This window comes from Bos indicus, chromosome 17 (assembly GCF_029378745.1).
Source record: "Bos indicus isolate NIAB-ARS_2022 breed Sahiwal x Tharparkar chromosome 17, NIAB-ARS_B.indTharparkar_mat_pri_1.0, whole genome shotgun sequence".
NCBI lineage: Eukaryota > Metazoa > Chordata > Mammalia > Artiodactyla > Bovidae > Bos > Bos indicus.
The window spans coordinates 54,288,315-54,303,161 of record NC_091776.1 but is presented as its reverse complement, the minus strand read 5'-3'; the positions used below and the strand labels follow the sequence as shown (position 1 = coordinate 54,303,161).

Below are 14,847 nucleotides of genomic sequence, written 5' to 3'. Positions count from 1 at the left end.
CCGGGGTGGTTTGTTCATAATGTCCAGATCAGGAGGGTTGAACCCCAGGGCAGTGGCAGGCAGGCCATCTGTCACCAGATTGACCCAGAGCAGCTGGACAGGAATTAAAGCCTCAGGAAATCCAAGGGCTGCTGTTAGGAAAATACTGTGTCCACCCAAGGAAAGAAGAGAAAGACCCCAAATTATTTTTGCCCACTATTTAACATCAACATCCCCTCCTCTCCCATAAAAATTGGTGGACAGCAACGATTACTTGAAATAACTTTTCCCCTGAGTAATCATAAAACGTTTATTATACCCAAATTCCAAATTAACTTTTAGAAGGCCAAGAATTTGATGTCATATTATACAGTTAATTCAAACCCCTTTCTCTGTTCAAGTGTGTCCTCTGCACACTGCGGTAGTCGCAGGCAGCCCTCCTGGGGGCCAGAGGAGCACCTTTACCTCCACTAGGGCCTCACCCTCCACCTGCCGCCCACCCCTCCCACTGCACCGAGAGCAAAGCTGCTGCCACATGAACCACCAGCCGAGGGAGACGCACAGTCTGCCACGGGGACTCACCAGACAACCTCCCCGACATTAGATGAGATGAGGTAGCGGATGAACTGCTTCATGTTGTTGTATATGGCCCGTCCTTCCTCCACGGCAGCCACAATGGTGGAGAAGTTGTCATCAGCCAGGACCATCTCAGAGGCTGTTTTAGCTACGGCGGTGCCAGAGCCCATAGCAATGCCGATCTCAGATTTCTTCAGAGCAGGAGCATCATTTACACCGTCTCCAGTCTGAAAGGCCAAGAAACCCACCACTGATTTGCACACCTGTTACCTAATACACACATTGCCAACAATCACTTGGCCATCCCGAAGCCAGGGAATGAATGGAGCTGTTGGGCCTCTGGGCAGCTAAGTTTTCTGGGAGAGTTTTTGTTTTTGTAAGCTGGTGTCACAGAACACATTTTAACCTGGGAAATGTGAAACTGCCAAATGAACTTACAGGTGACACTTCAGAGGAAGTAGAACAAAGGGGTCTTCAAACTGTTATTACTTATTTTACCAAACAAAACAACAAAATACGTGTATCCATATGGATAAATCTCAAATAGAGCAAATGCAGACAAATACATAAACTATAATATGCCATTTATGGCCAAAAATACTTAAATATTGTCTACAGATAGGAAACTATCATTCCCGTGTATGTTTTCTATACTTTCACTGAACACCCAGGACTGAATCCAGAATGGTGCTTTCCTTGGAGAAAGAACGGAAGGGGAGGAAAGAGGAAGACAACTAGAACAGCTGGTTTTTAGCAACAAAATTGTTTTAAAAACTGAAAAGTTTCATAGACAAGCAGCAAACGCAAGCATGACACAATGTTAACATCTTGGTGAAAAATCAGATGCAAGGAAGACTACGGGAGATGCTTCATCAACAAGCTGTTCTCAGAGAACACATCACCAGTACCATCTCACTTCAGGCGAGGTTTTCCAAGTGTGTGATAGAGTACGGCGTAGTTAGGTCCTAAATCGGCTTTTAGAAATGTGAGATACAACACATACATTTTAACCATGGCAAATACGTCCCCTGTGACTGACGCAGGCTTCTAGGTCTTAAACTTCCCCAGAATCTTGCATGCCAATAGAATCCTTGAGAAACAGCCCAGATCATGACAAAAAAAGAATTTCCAAATATGGGACCTATTACTAAAAATTTAATGATCAGAATTAGAATCTGCTGTGTTCGTGCAGTTTGTTACCTGTACATGTCTACAGACACTCACCATAGCTGTAATCTCATCAAACGACTGAAGAAATTCTACAATTTTAGACTTGTGGGAAGGTTCAACTCGAGCAAAACAGCGAGCATTCAAGCAGGCTTCTCTCTGGGCTGAAGGACTGAGCTCATCAAACTCGCGACCTGTGAAGGCCTTGGCTGTCACGTCCTCGTCCTGCCTGAAGATGCCAATGCGGCGGCAGATGGCCACAGCAGTGCCCTTGTTGTCACCCGTGATCATGATGACTCTGATGCCTGCCTGCCGGCACAGCTTCACAGAGGAGGCCACTTCAATTCTCGGAGGGTCCAGCATGCCCACACAGCCAACGAAAGTCAGATTGGTCTATGGTGAAATAATCACCTTATGTCAATACAGGAAATTCTGTTTTTCCCCCCTTAGTGCGGAGAGCAAAGGTTTCTGCATTTTCTTATGGCAAAATTCACACCACTGATTGTTAATGTAAATCCAATGAAGAACAGTATTAACTCTAATAAATCAGAAGCAAAAATATCACTACATTCTTGACACCAAATAATTCTTGAGCTTTCATTAATAATATTCTTAAAGAAAAAATATACTGAAGAATAGGAACATATTGACAGCAGCCAATCAGTGACCCATAGTATCAAATTTGAACTTGAAACTTCCTTGTTCAAGACTTCAGGAAGCCACATACCCGAAAGGAAAGAATTCCAAGAGCAGAAGTAGACAGGATCTTTCCACTTGAACAATTTGAGTCACTAATTAATGAATATTTTGAAAATGTCCCCAATTTTTAAATTATCTTGAGGTACATGAGAGCAGCAAAGCAGGTTTTTAGCCTTGATTGTACTTTGAAAGTAACAGGCCTGTATTAAACTGTTAACTGTGTGTGTTTGAAGCAGCAACTTAAAATTATAAAGATGATACGTTCGGCCTGCAGGAAAACAAATAACCACACCCCTTTCTCAGCAAAATCGAAACTCATCTGACCTTTTATTGAAGGAGTGCTACCTAAACACAGTGAATGTGCAGGGTGCGGGTGAAGCTTTTCATGAGCGAACCTCGTATTTGATGAAGTTGGCAGAGTCCTCAAGGTTCATTTCTTCTCTCCTTAGTGGGTTGTCGTGAGTGGCCAAGGCCAGGCATCGCAGTGTGTCACTGCCACTGCCCCATTCCCGAATGACAGACATGATCTTCTGCTTGACTCCAGGAGTCATGGGCACTTTAGTACTTCCGACTCGAATGTGGGTACACCTGTCAATGACACCTTCAGGAGCACCCTGGAAATGTTAGAACAATAATTTTACTTACTGGCTCACTCGGGATTCTAATCCTGGTAAGAACGTTTAATTGCAGTCTGCTGTACTTGCCTTCACAAACATTTTGCTCATTGATGTCCGACTTGGTTTGTTTGGTGTACAATAAACTGACATTGATTTTCTATCACGTGAAAACTCTAGAGTAAATTCCTTTTTCATCAATTGTTTAATGACCTATAAAAAGAACATATATGGAATATTATTGGATAGCAATTTCTATAAACTTTTGACTTTTAACAGTTAAACATTCACTAAATACTTATTATGTGACAGGCAATGGAGATGTAGCAATAGACAATAAACAGACAAGTTCCCACCCTCATAAAACTTACCCTCTAGTCTGGGAAAGACGTACCAGAACGTGAAAGTAGATTATAAGTGCCATGGAGAAAAAATTTTAAAATAAGCAAGGAAGAGAAAATTATGTATGTCTAGGTTACAATTTTACATACAGTACTGAGAAGGCAATATTTGAGTAAAAACATGAACGATGTGTGAGTGTGAGCAGAGAGAACATTATGCAGACTGACGTGACCAAGCAGTTCAAGGAGCCTCCAGGGCAACATGGCTAGAAGCGAGTTTGCAAGAAAGGTTCGGGGTTAACAGCAGGGGTTGCAGAAGCAGGCTGTAGCATCCTCAAAGTCACTGTAAGGCATCTGGCTTTTTTAATAACAAGTAAAACGGGAAGACAAAGGAGAGTTTCATGCTCTGGCAGTTATGTTAAGAATTAACCGAAGGAAGGGCAAGGGACACCACACCACTTCAATATTTTAAATACTTTATAGACAGCTAGTGGCTATATTAGATGTCAGCATAGTAACAATATCTAAAGTCATAAGAAGAGAAGAGTTCAAGGGAGTATAACTGCAGACAGAAAAGCCGAGGCCTGGGCCCTGGAGCCTCTTGGAAGATACAGCCAAGGAGATGGGGTTGGGGGGAGAACAAGTAAAGGACTCTCTTAGGGAGGGAGAGACTGAGAGGATAAACTGACAGCTCAGGTTAAACAAAAACTGAGAATTAATCTTTAGATTCAGATTCCATTGGTTTATCTCTATATATAGCCATATTACCATAAAAATCAACATACTTTATCCTTTCCAATTTTTTGTTGGCTTTCTTTTTCTTACCTTATTACATGAACTAGGGCTGCCAGGACTACACTGAATAGAAATGTTGAGAGTAAATTCTCTGAGCCCATTAGGAATGTTAACTTTGTGTAATTACACCATCAGCCAGAAGATGCTTGCTTAGTTTTTATCATAAACTGAGATTAAATTTTATCAGATGCCTTTTCTGAATTAAATGATCTTATGATATTCTGCCTTTATTCAATTATGTGGTGAATTACATGGATTTTCCCCTCATTCAGACAAACATTTAATAACTGTAAAAATCCCAAAGAACCTCAGCATCCAACAGAGGCAATTATGAGTAGAATAAAGCCATCCTCTCAGCCAGAGCAATAAAAGGACAATCACTAAATTCGACATTATCTGACTATTATATATCTATATGTTTATTATTTTTTTCAGGGTGGGGCTTGTTGGTGGCACACACCACACGGCCATCTTACAGGGATCAAGCCAGTGCTCCCTGCAGAGGTAGCGCAGAGTCTTAACCACTGTGCCACCAGGGAATGCCCATGTATTTAGTTTCCATTAAGCGTTTGTACCAATGGCTCTGGGAAGACTGCAAGAATGTGAGTGACTCTGAGAGAGGTGTGACCTTGACACCAGATACATCCTGTGTGCTCGATCACTTCAGTCTGACTCTCTGTGACCCTGTGTATTGTCTGCCCATGGACTTTCCAGGCAGGACACTGGAGTGGGTTGCCATGCCCTCCTCCAGGGGGTCTTCCCAATCCTTGGACGGAACCTGCATCTTTTACTTCTCCTGCACTGGCAGGTGGGTTCTTTACCACTAGTGCCACCTAGATACATCCTGGGTGGAGAGAACAAAGCCACTGCTTCCAGGACCAGGGCTGTGAAATCCAACAGTCCTATCCAAGGGGCCACTCGGCCTTAAAAGCTGGTCCTGCTCTATTGCTGCTAGTTGTTTCCCTTCATGGAGTAGTTACAGGTCATCAAGCAATTCCAAACTTCAGCCTTCAGGTTGCCTCTGAAGGGTTTAGTCAAACACCAACTAATAATAGAGCTATCAGACAATGTGGCTTTGCTTACTGACAAGTGTGGTGAATTCCCTAAAATAGAAACAAAGGACCCGGACTTGTTTCATGGAAACCATGAGTCTGGGCAGGATGCCACAGGAGAGGCCTGAGACCCTTGTGGCTGCGAGACTGTTGGTTGTGAAGCAGGAATCGAGTCACTGTGAAAGACTCTATACTTCAGCTGAGGCACCCTCCATTCTGGCAGAGTTTTGATTTCCCTGGAAAGTATCAAAGGGGCAAACCGACATAAAGGGAACAGAGTGCTAGAGTCTCATTCTCCCTCACACTGTGAGACGGCAAGTCACTGAGGGCCTGTTTCCCTGCCTGCAAGTGTGAGACCGGACTGGATGGCCCTAAAGTCCTTTTTACAAGCTGAGATTTGGCGTGGGACTAAATGTTTAAATAGTCGATGTCTTTAACAGGTGCACTGCTGCCCACCTTAGGCTACCTGTGCCGTGAGGTGCCACCCTACTCCCCCAAAACACTGCCTCATCTGCTCTCGATACCCAGGGAAGGATGAAAGAAAGTCACCATATATATAACTAGGAAGGCTGTATTTATAACCTCCTGTTTCTTTCTTCTACCAGAAAACCCTGACTGAAGGAAGAGTTGCACTAAAGTGCTACGACGAGGAGCCTCAAGCCCTGACTGGCTGCCCCTTGGAGATGACAGGTATATAGGTCTGACACTAAGAGCTTGTGTGTAGCAGAGCCCAACTCTGAAGAAACCTAAACTCCAAGGCTGGGAGGCAGTGGGTACTGGGAACAGGTCTGGAGGACCCACTGCAGACCGCGCTGACACCCCCCGCATGCACTGCAGGGAGACGGCGTTCACCCTGTTGCAGAGCGGCTCTGTGCTTCCAGGTCTGCAAGGGCAGGACCAGACGCAGACTCCAGGGCCTGACTTGTTTCCTCCTGGGTCTCTTCTGCTCCTGCTTGTCCTCATAGTCTCTTCAACCCCTATTCTCTGGCTTCTGCAGCTTCCATTTCTGAGCTTCCTTTGGTTGCTTCTGGGCATCTAGGCTTCTTCTCTTCCTCTTATTCTAATTTTACCTGCCGCTGCCTGTCACCCTGACCTTCGTGTATGGTAACATCTTGTTCGCATGTTGCTTACTCTGCTTCTCAGCTCAGCAACCACTCACCACTCTGGCTAGAACAGAGGTTATTGCTTAGGTCCATTCAGCGGGCATCACCATGACCACAAGCGACAAGTCGGTCAGCAAACACTAGGCCTGAGCCTGAGCAACCTGAACAAGGTCCATGTCATGGAGCTGCCAGCTCTTTCTGGGGCCACATGCTGGATCTGTCCTGCAATGAACTGTCACTGGGTTCTGTGACCTCACACACTTGGTGCAGCTAAACCTGAGTAAAACCATCTGCAACAGCTGCTGGCAGACACTGACCATCTGGTTGGCCTCCAGCACCTGGGTCTCCTCAACAGGCCAGTCCACCCTGCCTGCCACCCTGCTCAGCCTAAGAGAATCCTGGCTCTGGGGCTCCGACAGGCAAGGGAGAATAGGTGAGGGACCACACATTTGTCTAGTGTTCGCACACCTAACAAGACACACCTGCACCCCCCCGTATTGCTACTCCACTCACCATAGTTGTAGTAATTCTGCTCAAATAAATACAGCATGTCAAAGTTTTAATTACTACTAGATTTAATTTGCTAACATTATGCTGAGAATCTCTACTTCTGTATTATGAAAGTTACATCAATGTCAGGTTTTGCTATCAGGGTTATGCTGGTGATAAAGGTTTCGTTCTCTGCCATTTTTGGTGTGGCCACACTGTACAGCTTGAGGGCAAGTGTCAAGTCCTAACCACTGGACAGCCAGGAAACTTGTATTTCCTGAAAACTTGTATTTCTTCAGTGTTGGCACAACTGGGCCTGAATAATTTGAGGGGAAGTGTAGATTTTGAATTATAGATCCAGTTAATTTAACAGTTTATTCCATTTTTCTTAGAAAAATGTCAGCTTAGAAAGCTGTGCTACTGAGAGGATTTGTTGATTTCTTCTATGCTGTCAAATTTACTGATATAAAAATTTTCAGAACAGCTTTCTGGTCTTGTCTTTATTATTTCCTACTTCCTTCTACTTGTATTTGTTTTTCCATTTTCTTCAGATGGAAACTTATGTATCTTTTTAATTGATTTCTAGTTTAATTCTATCATGGTCAACAACAGTCTGTACAATCCTTTGTAATTTGTTGAGTCTTGCTTCATGGACCAGCAATATTGTGTATTCTGGTAAACTGTTCCTTATGGATCTGAAAAGCATATTAGGAGCAGCACAAGAGAAATAAGGGTTAAGTATATTATAAGTGTTGCTCCATATCCTGATTTTTTTTCATCTGCTTGTTCTATCAATTTTTGAGATAGGTGTGTTAAAATCTCTAACTCTAATTGTAAATCTGTCCAGTTTACCTTTTATTTCTGTCAACTTTTGCTCTGTGAACTTTTAGTACTACACTTGCATAAACAATTAGACCATTTAACACAAGGTCATGGGCAACTTTGATAAGAAGTTTTGATAGACTGGAAGGAGGCAAAAGCGTGACTGGAGTGGACTCAAGAAAATGGGAAAAGTGAAATAATACATAAAAACGGTTCTTTGAGACATTTTACCATGAAGGAAAAGAAGCAGGGTGCTTAAGTGAAGAAGTTTTAAGATAAAAAACAACTATTATTTCTCTACTGAAGATCCAGTAGAGACAGGAGACTGATAATGCAGGAGAGATGCTGGGGCTTATTGGACAAGGAGCAGCCGGGTTTTACTGGGAGCAGAAAGAGTACATGTCACAGCACAGGTGGCTGCATATGGAAACTGTCCATTGACAACTTTTATTTTCTTAGTCAAATGGCCAGATCAATTTATCTTATAGCGAAGATGGAGGAGACACTGAGAGAGAGTTTGAGGAAATAAAGTATAGAGTAAGTTGTCTAATAAGAGAGTGAGTGGGTGGACTGAGGACATATGGTAGGAGCGATGGGCAGCATGAACACCACCAAGCTCAAATACTGACCGAGTTGCAGGCATTTGCTCGTTCTATTTTAGAAAGACCCTTCAATTCAGTATCAAATACATTCATCTTCTCTACCAGGCAGGTGAGAGCAGTCTCTGTAGCTTCTCCAACTTTTTCATACACACCCTTTGCCTGTAATAGGTGAAAGCATACAAATTACAAAAAGGGAAAAGTAGTAAAAACAAGGAAATTTCCTTTAATAATGACTTTTTTCCAGAGAAGGACACTCTGTCCTCCATTACATCATTGTTCTTTGGGTCATTTTTATCCTATCCTGGAGCACATGATCCAAATAATTACAAATGAACTCAAAGGACAGCTGTGTGTTTGTTCTTCTTCTAATAATTAGGTCTTTCATTCCCCAGAACTAGAAGCAAATAATCACAGTATTAACTGAAACATGAGAGCCTGCAAATAGTATTTGTAATTCCATGTCATTATTTATCATTCTATAGAATTTATATTCTGTTTCTGTTGGGGACTGGCTTGTCTTTAGAAACCAAAAAATGTATCTCACTGTTTATAATTTAAAAAGGAAGGAAAGAAGGTTTTCTGTTGGTTAAATTTTACATAATAACATCATCAAAACAACCTTCTAAGCCTCAACCTGTCCTCAAGGATGCAATGATACCCATCTTAAAAAGCCAAGATCAACACCCTATACTTTCAGGAAAAAGTATCCTGGGTTTTACTCATTTATAGTAACTAAGCTACACACAGAAGAGAACATCATGTATGCTACAACTCCTAGGTGAGTAACTGCAATGCTCAGCCACAGAGAATATTATGAAAGGCTCCCAGCTTTCTTTGGGTAGATCATGCTGGCTCTGATAAGAGACAAGCTCTTAATGGAAAGGGCAAATAAAATCAGGAACTCGTACTTTCAAAAAGGGAGGAAGGAAGGCTAGATTTTCATCCCACCCACCGCACCCTTGAACTAGAAACAGCCAGGTCTAGTTTCTCATTTATGAGGAGGCTCACCTCATTGTAATCCAAAGCAGAGTCATTACAGAGAGCACAAATTGTCGCCAGTTCCACAAGACCATCATACTGATGACATTTCACTGGTTTATCATCTTTATGTCTGTCCGAAGAAAAAAAATAAAGCGGTCAACTGTGGTCATTTTATTTTTTTACTAATAAATAGAATTTTGTGTACTCTAGATTGGCAAACATTCAAAAGAATTCAAGTGATGGCTCCTAGAAATCCGATGCTGGAGACGGTAACAGAATGTGTCTCTGATATCAGTAAAGACCAGAAATTCTTAGTTACTGAAATTCCTCCACCACTGGTATCCATCCATAAGGAAAAATCAGGAATTCCCTGGTGGTCCAGTGCTTAGGACTCGGTGCTCTCACTGCCGGGGCCTGGGGTCTGATTCTTGGTTGGGGAACTAAGAGACCACAAACTGTGTGGCATGGCAAACAAACAAAAATAAAAAACCACCCCCAAAACTCACCTAAACAGAAACCCCACTTGAAAATTTAGGCTTCAAAAGATGAAAAAGGTTCACTGGCTTAAACAATCGATTTCAACTGTGTATCAATTTTCAGGTATGTGTTACCAATTTTATTTTTTTTTAAAGTAGGCCATTTTGATAACCCACATGAACTACATCAGGAAAATTATCTGAACATTTCAGAGACACTACAAGTCTGTACAGTCACCAAACTACCAAAGTGGAGCCTTTAAAAGACAAGGAAAGTTTACTCACATTTCTCCAATAGGTGCATATGTTGATCCAGTTATGGTAAACTCATTAAGGGAACAGGTATCACCTTCAACTTTGTCCAGAATGAACATCTACAGAAAAAAAAAGCCTAAGTGTTTAAAAGACATTAAAAAAAAATATGCTAGAAGCATATAACCTTTGCTAAGACAAAAGGCCCTTCTGACTTAAGCGTCGAAGCTCAGCATGATAAGTATTGTTCCTTATTCTAACTAGACACTATCAAGACTGCCTCCCCATTCATCTAACAGTCTGAAAAACAGCATCACTGAGGTGCTAAATAAATAAGCAGCAATGGCACCAAGCAGAGGAGAAAGAGAACCTACATGAAAACCAAGTTATGAGGACTCTGGGCCAGTCAGTTCCAAAGACTCAGTAGTACTTTTTAGAATACTCAGAATTCCAAATGGCAGGCTGAGAAAGTGACCTAGGTATCCCTGCTTTAGAGCTAAGAGTAAAAGCCTAGGAAGAATAAACTCACATATCAGAGTTGCATAAACATTCCCCAAGTAAAATAAGACAAATTGCTTCTCTACTCCTTTCCACTTACTTTTTATTGTGGCAATAGCTCATTTTCTATGAAGCTGCACAACCACATGGCTATAGTAATGAGCCCGCAGAGCTGAATGAACTGATGTTACCAAGACGATAACACATGGAAGCGTGCTCTAGGAAGGAATTCTTAAGTTTACAGAATAATAAAGTGACATGAGCCAGTTTTTTAAGGTGAGGGTATTTTTTCCCCCCTCTTGGTTTGCTTTTCAATTGTAATTCAGAAGTCCAGTTTGGAATCATCAAACCATTCTACAATAAAGAATTTTTAACATGTTAAACTCAAGTTAAAAAAAGAGCCATGTAATGCTTTAAAAAATCTTTTCAGAGCATTCCGACTCATACTCTGTAAGAAAATCTGATTTTGTTTTAAAATAACTTCCCTTCCCTCGTAATATTTGTTTATCATATAGCATATACTTTTAAATTCCAGAAGCTTCATTTCAAAAGTATACTCAGAACTAAATCAACCTGGGAACTGAACTAAAGCTGTGAGATAAAAGGATTAAAAAAAAATTATATACAATGGGATTTAAAACTGTGATGACTCCTGGTAAAAGGCTCTAGTTCAAACACATATAATTGGTGTGTCAAATGAGGAAAAGATTCATGTCCAAGGTCACACGCAGCAAGATCACCAATTCCTACAGTTTTTTTTCCTAGCAGATACAACATCTAAAAAAGGAATTTTGGCAGAAAGCTCCTTCCAAAAATGTCTGACATTTACAGAAGAGGAAAAAAAGGAATAGAGAGGTTAAAGGACGTGCTCAAGGTTACACAATTATTAGGTGGGAGAGAGAAACAGATTTTACCGATCTCTCCTACCAGAAAACTGAACTTTACCTTACTATTAAAAGTTGTGGGACCCTCAGCCATGGCACAGTTTCTCAGAGCCTAAGTTTTCTAACCTCTTGAGGAGTATACCACATGATTCAGACAAAGTCAAACGTGAAAAACTAACTGCACTAAGACTTATCAAAGCAAGTTGGCATCATTATGACTACACCATGTCACTTCTTTAATGACGCTGTTTATAAAAGTGAAGCTCTTTGGGTCTATACCACAGTACAAAATATTCTAAGACATTCAGAATTCTAACCCACACAAACTAAATCTGAATGCACACAGGCATTTTTAGACTGCAAGCCAGTAAACCATTTAGAAACTGCATGATGAAAGTACCCCTAAGTCAAGGGCAGTTATGCAACCCACTGCAAGAAACCTCCTGTGGAATACTGATTAGCATCCGCTTTCTGTCCCCAAAAGGTAGAAGAGAACAAAGAGGCAAGCTGTTTCTTTAACAGTACATTTGAAATCAGATTATTTAAGGGAAAATACAAGGAAAAAATCCAACATTTTTGGGGACCAAGGAAAGAAAATTTAGGTAGCTCAGTTACAATCTACATCTACTTAAGACAAGTTAGAAGCTTGCCACTTGAACACCTGTCCATTATTTCTTTACCAACTGGGCTATCAGAATCTGGGTTTTGGACAACACAAAGAGTTGAGGGTACATATATCAAAAAATTACCACAAATTTAAATTCGGTAAGTAAAGAGTCTGAGGGTTCAATGTATTAAAACAAGAACAATTTCTAATGCTAAAAAAACCCATTATCTAAAACCCAGAGGGCCAAGGGGATGATGGCATGTCCTTCGATGTCATTCAGAAGCATTACTTAACAGGCATTTATTTTAAGATTTAGTGTGCTGGAAAATTTTAACATTCTTTCACTGTGCTATTATAAAAAAGGCTCATGTTTTATGAAGTTGTGGCTTTTTGTCCTCTATAAAAGATAAACTTAGTTTTATTTCCCTGTGTGATATTAACCAGTTTTTATAATCTAACACACACTAAGTCCTATTCTAATACTGAGCACTTCCTCACATGTTCCTGTAACCAGTTTTACCATCTTACTGATTTTCTTTCATTGAACTAATGACCCAAACAGAATCTTTGACATGAATTTCATTCAACATTTGAGTTGTGTCTCTTTTGAAAAATTACTTTGACTTGTACAAATGATGTGACTTACAATCATCATGAAATGACTATCAGTTAGTGAATATACATCTTCTAATATAGATACAAAATAAGAAAAAATTGTTTCTTTGCGATGAGAATTCTGAAGAGTTACTCTCTTAACAACTTGCACATATAAGATACAGCAGTGCTGACTACACTTATCATGTTGTACACTGACATTCCCTACTATTTAACTGGAAGTTTGTACCTTTTGTTCACCTTCATCTAATTTCTCACCCTCCAGACTAATAACCACAAATCTGCTCTTTTTCTATGTTTGTTGTTGAAGTATAATTGACCTACACTATGTTATTACTTGCTGGTACGTGGGATAATGATGTGATATTCCTATCCATTTCAAAATGATCGTTAAGTCTAGTTATCATCTGCCACCATACATAGATACTACATTATTACTATCTGTCCCGCGCTGTACATTTCATACCGATGACACATTTATTTTGTAACTGGAAGTTTATACTGTTTTTCTCATCCTTCTACCTCAAAGTTGTTTGAATAAAACCTATGGAAATTGAATTACACGAAAGAACTTCATTTAGCTGTATCTTTACATTATTTCCTTATTCTGCTTAGGGCAGGTTTAAACAGTTTATTTTATCTTAAAGTGATAGTCAAAACAACATCAGAAAAGGAAGGATGAACACAAAATGAAGCAAGTTAAACACAATTATTTACTTTTCAAGAAGAAAAACATGTTTCATTCAATGTGTTAAGGAAATACCAATTAGAATTTTATGTAGGCAGATAACTAGCTGGTTTTAGACAATTCTTACTTTGAAGCTTGTGTTAACATACATACACTTAGAAGAACAGGGAAATAAAGGAAGCATAGTCATCTAACACACTGACAGACTGCTTATAGTTACTTCCCCAATACAAGTATATCACTCATGTAGATAACCTCCAGCAGATACAATTCAATTTGCTTAAAGCACATAAAAGGTATCAAACTATAAATCAAAAGTTTTATGATCCAGCAATCCCACTTCTGGGCATATATCCAGAAATGAGAAAACTAATTTGAAAAGATACACGCACCCCAATGTTCACAGCAGCACTATTTACATCAGTTAAGACATGCAACCAAGTAATTGTCTATTGATACATGACTGGACAAAGATGATGATTAGGGTTGACATATACACACCATTATATAGAAAACAGATCAACACTCTTGTAATGCCCTATATGGGAAAAGAATCTTTTAAAGAGTGAGCATATGTTATGTGTATGTATAACCGATTCATTTTGCTGTACACCTGAAACTAGCAACACTACATAATAATTGCTTTAAAACAAGAAACAAATAGCAACATGGATAGACCTAGAGATCATACTAAGTAAGTAAGACAAAAACAAATGTGATACCACTTGTATGTGGAACCAAAAAAAAAAAGATACAAATTAACTCATTTAAAAAATAAAAATAGACCCATAGACTAGAAAAGAAACTTACAGTTACCAAAGGGGAAAGGGAAGGGTTAAAATTAGTAGGAGTTTGAGATTAACATATATACACTACTGCATACCAACAAGGACCTACTATATAGCACAGGGAACTATACTCAGTATTTTTTAATAAGCTACAATGGAAAGGAATCTAAAAAGAATATACATATATATATCTCTGAATCACTATGCTGTACACCCGAAACCAACAAATCATTGTTAACTACATTAAAAATAAAATTTAACAAAACAATAAAGCTCTTAATGATATGAGGGCATATTCTTATGATGAATCAACAACCATAACTCAGAAAAGATTTTTAAACTACTTCCACTTACCCTGCAGACTGACATCTGGTTCGTTGTCAGTGTGCCCGTCTTGTCTGAGCAGATAACAGAAGTACAACCAAGGGTTTCCACGGAAGGGAGACTTCGAACAATGGCATTTTTCTTTGCCATTCTGCGAGTTCCAAGCGCCAGGCAAGTGGTGATGACAGCAGGCAGACCTTCAGGAATGGCTGCTACAGCCAGGGCTACTGCAATCTTAAAGTAGTATATAGCACCTCTGATCCAGGAGCCCCCATGAACTGGGTCATTGAAGTGCCCAATGTTTATGATCCAGACCGCAATGCATATAAGGGAGATGACTTTGGACAGCTGTTCCCCAAACTCATCTAGTTTCTGCTGGAGGGGTGTTCTCTCCTGTTCTGTTGCTACCATCTCATCTCGGATCTTGCCAATTTCAGTGTTAACTCCAGTTGCCACCACCACTCCCATCGCTTTGCCAGCAGCAATGTTTGTACC

General features: G+C 40.3%; 2 protein-coding genes across 11 annotated transcripts in view; one reads left to right on the top strand and one right to left on the bottom strand.

The window, feature by feature from the left end:
• The window catches only part of ATP2A2 (ATPase sarcoplasmic/endoplasmic reticulum Ca2+ transporting 2), a 57,526-nt gene that overhangs the window by 7,746 nt on the left and 34,933 nt on the right, over positions 1–14,847 (bottom strand). For both annotated transcript variants that reach the window (XR_011561164.1, XM_019977152.2), the window contains exons 8-16: positions 14,383–14,847; positions 9,982–10,070; positions 9,248–9,350; positions 8,267–8,398; positions 3,126–3,248; positions 2,817–3,035; positions 1,780–2,115; positions 562–782; positions 1–145 (exon numbers count right to left, since the gene is read on the bottom strand). The exon at positions 1–145 is cut by the window's left edge and continues 58 nt beyond it. Coding sequence is in view for 1 of the 2 variants with exons in the window: in XM_019977152.2 (XP_019832711.1) it covers positions 1–145; positions 562–782; positions 1,780–2,115; positions 2,817–3,035; positions 3,126–3,248; positions 8,267–8,398; positions 9,248–9,350; positions 9,982–10,070; positions 14,383–14,847 (1,833 nt within the window). In the remaining variant the exon portion in view is untranslated. The remainder of the gene's footprint in view (positions 146–561; positions 783–1,779; positions 2,116–2,816; positions 3,036–3,125; positions 3,249–8,266; positions 8,399–9,247; positions 9,351–9,981; positions 10,071–14,382) is intronic.
• Positions 1–14,847, top strand: part of ANAPC7 (anaphase promoting complex subunit 7) — a 66,117-nt gene extending 51,270 nt beyond the window's left edge. For 7 of the 9 annotated variants that reach the window (XR_011561170.1, XR_011561169.1, XR_011561168.1 and 4 more), the window contains one exon: positions 1–14,847. This exon is cut by the window's left edge. The gene's annotated coding sequence lies outside the window, so the exon portion shown is untranslated. The other 2 variants (XR_011561166.1, XR_011561167.1) reach the window with 2 other exon arrangements.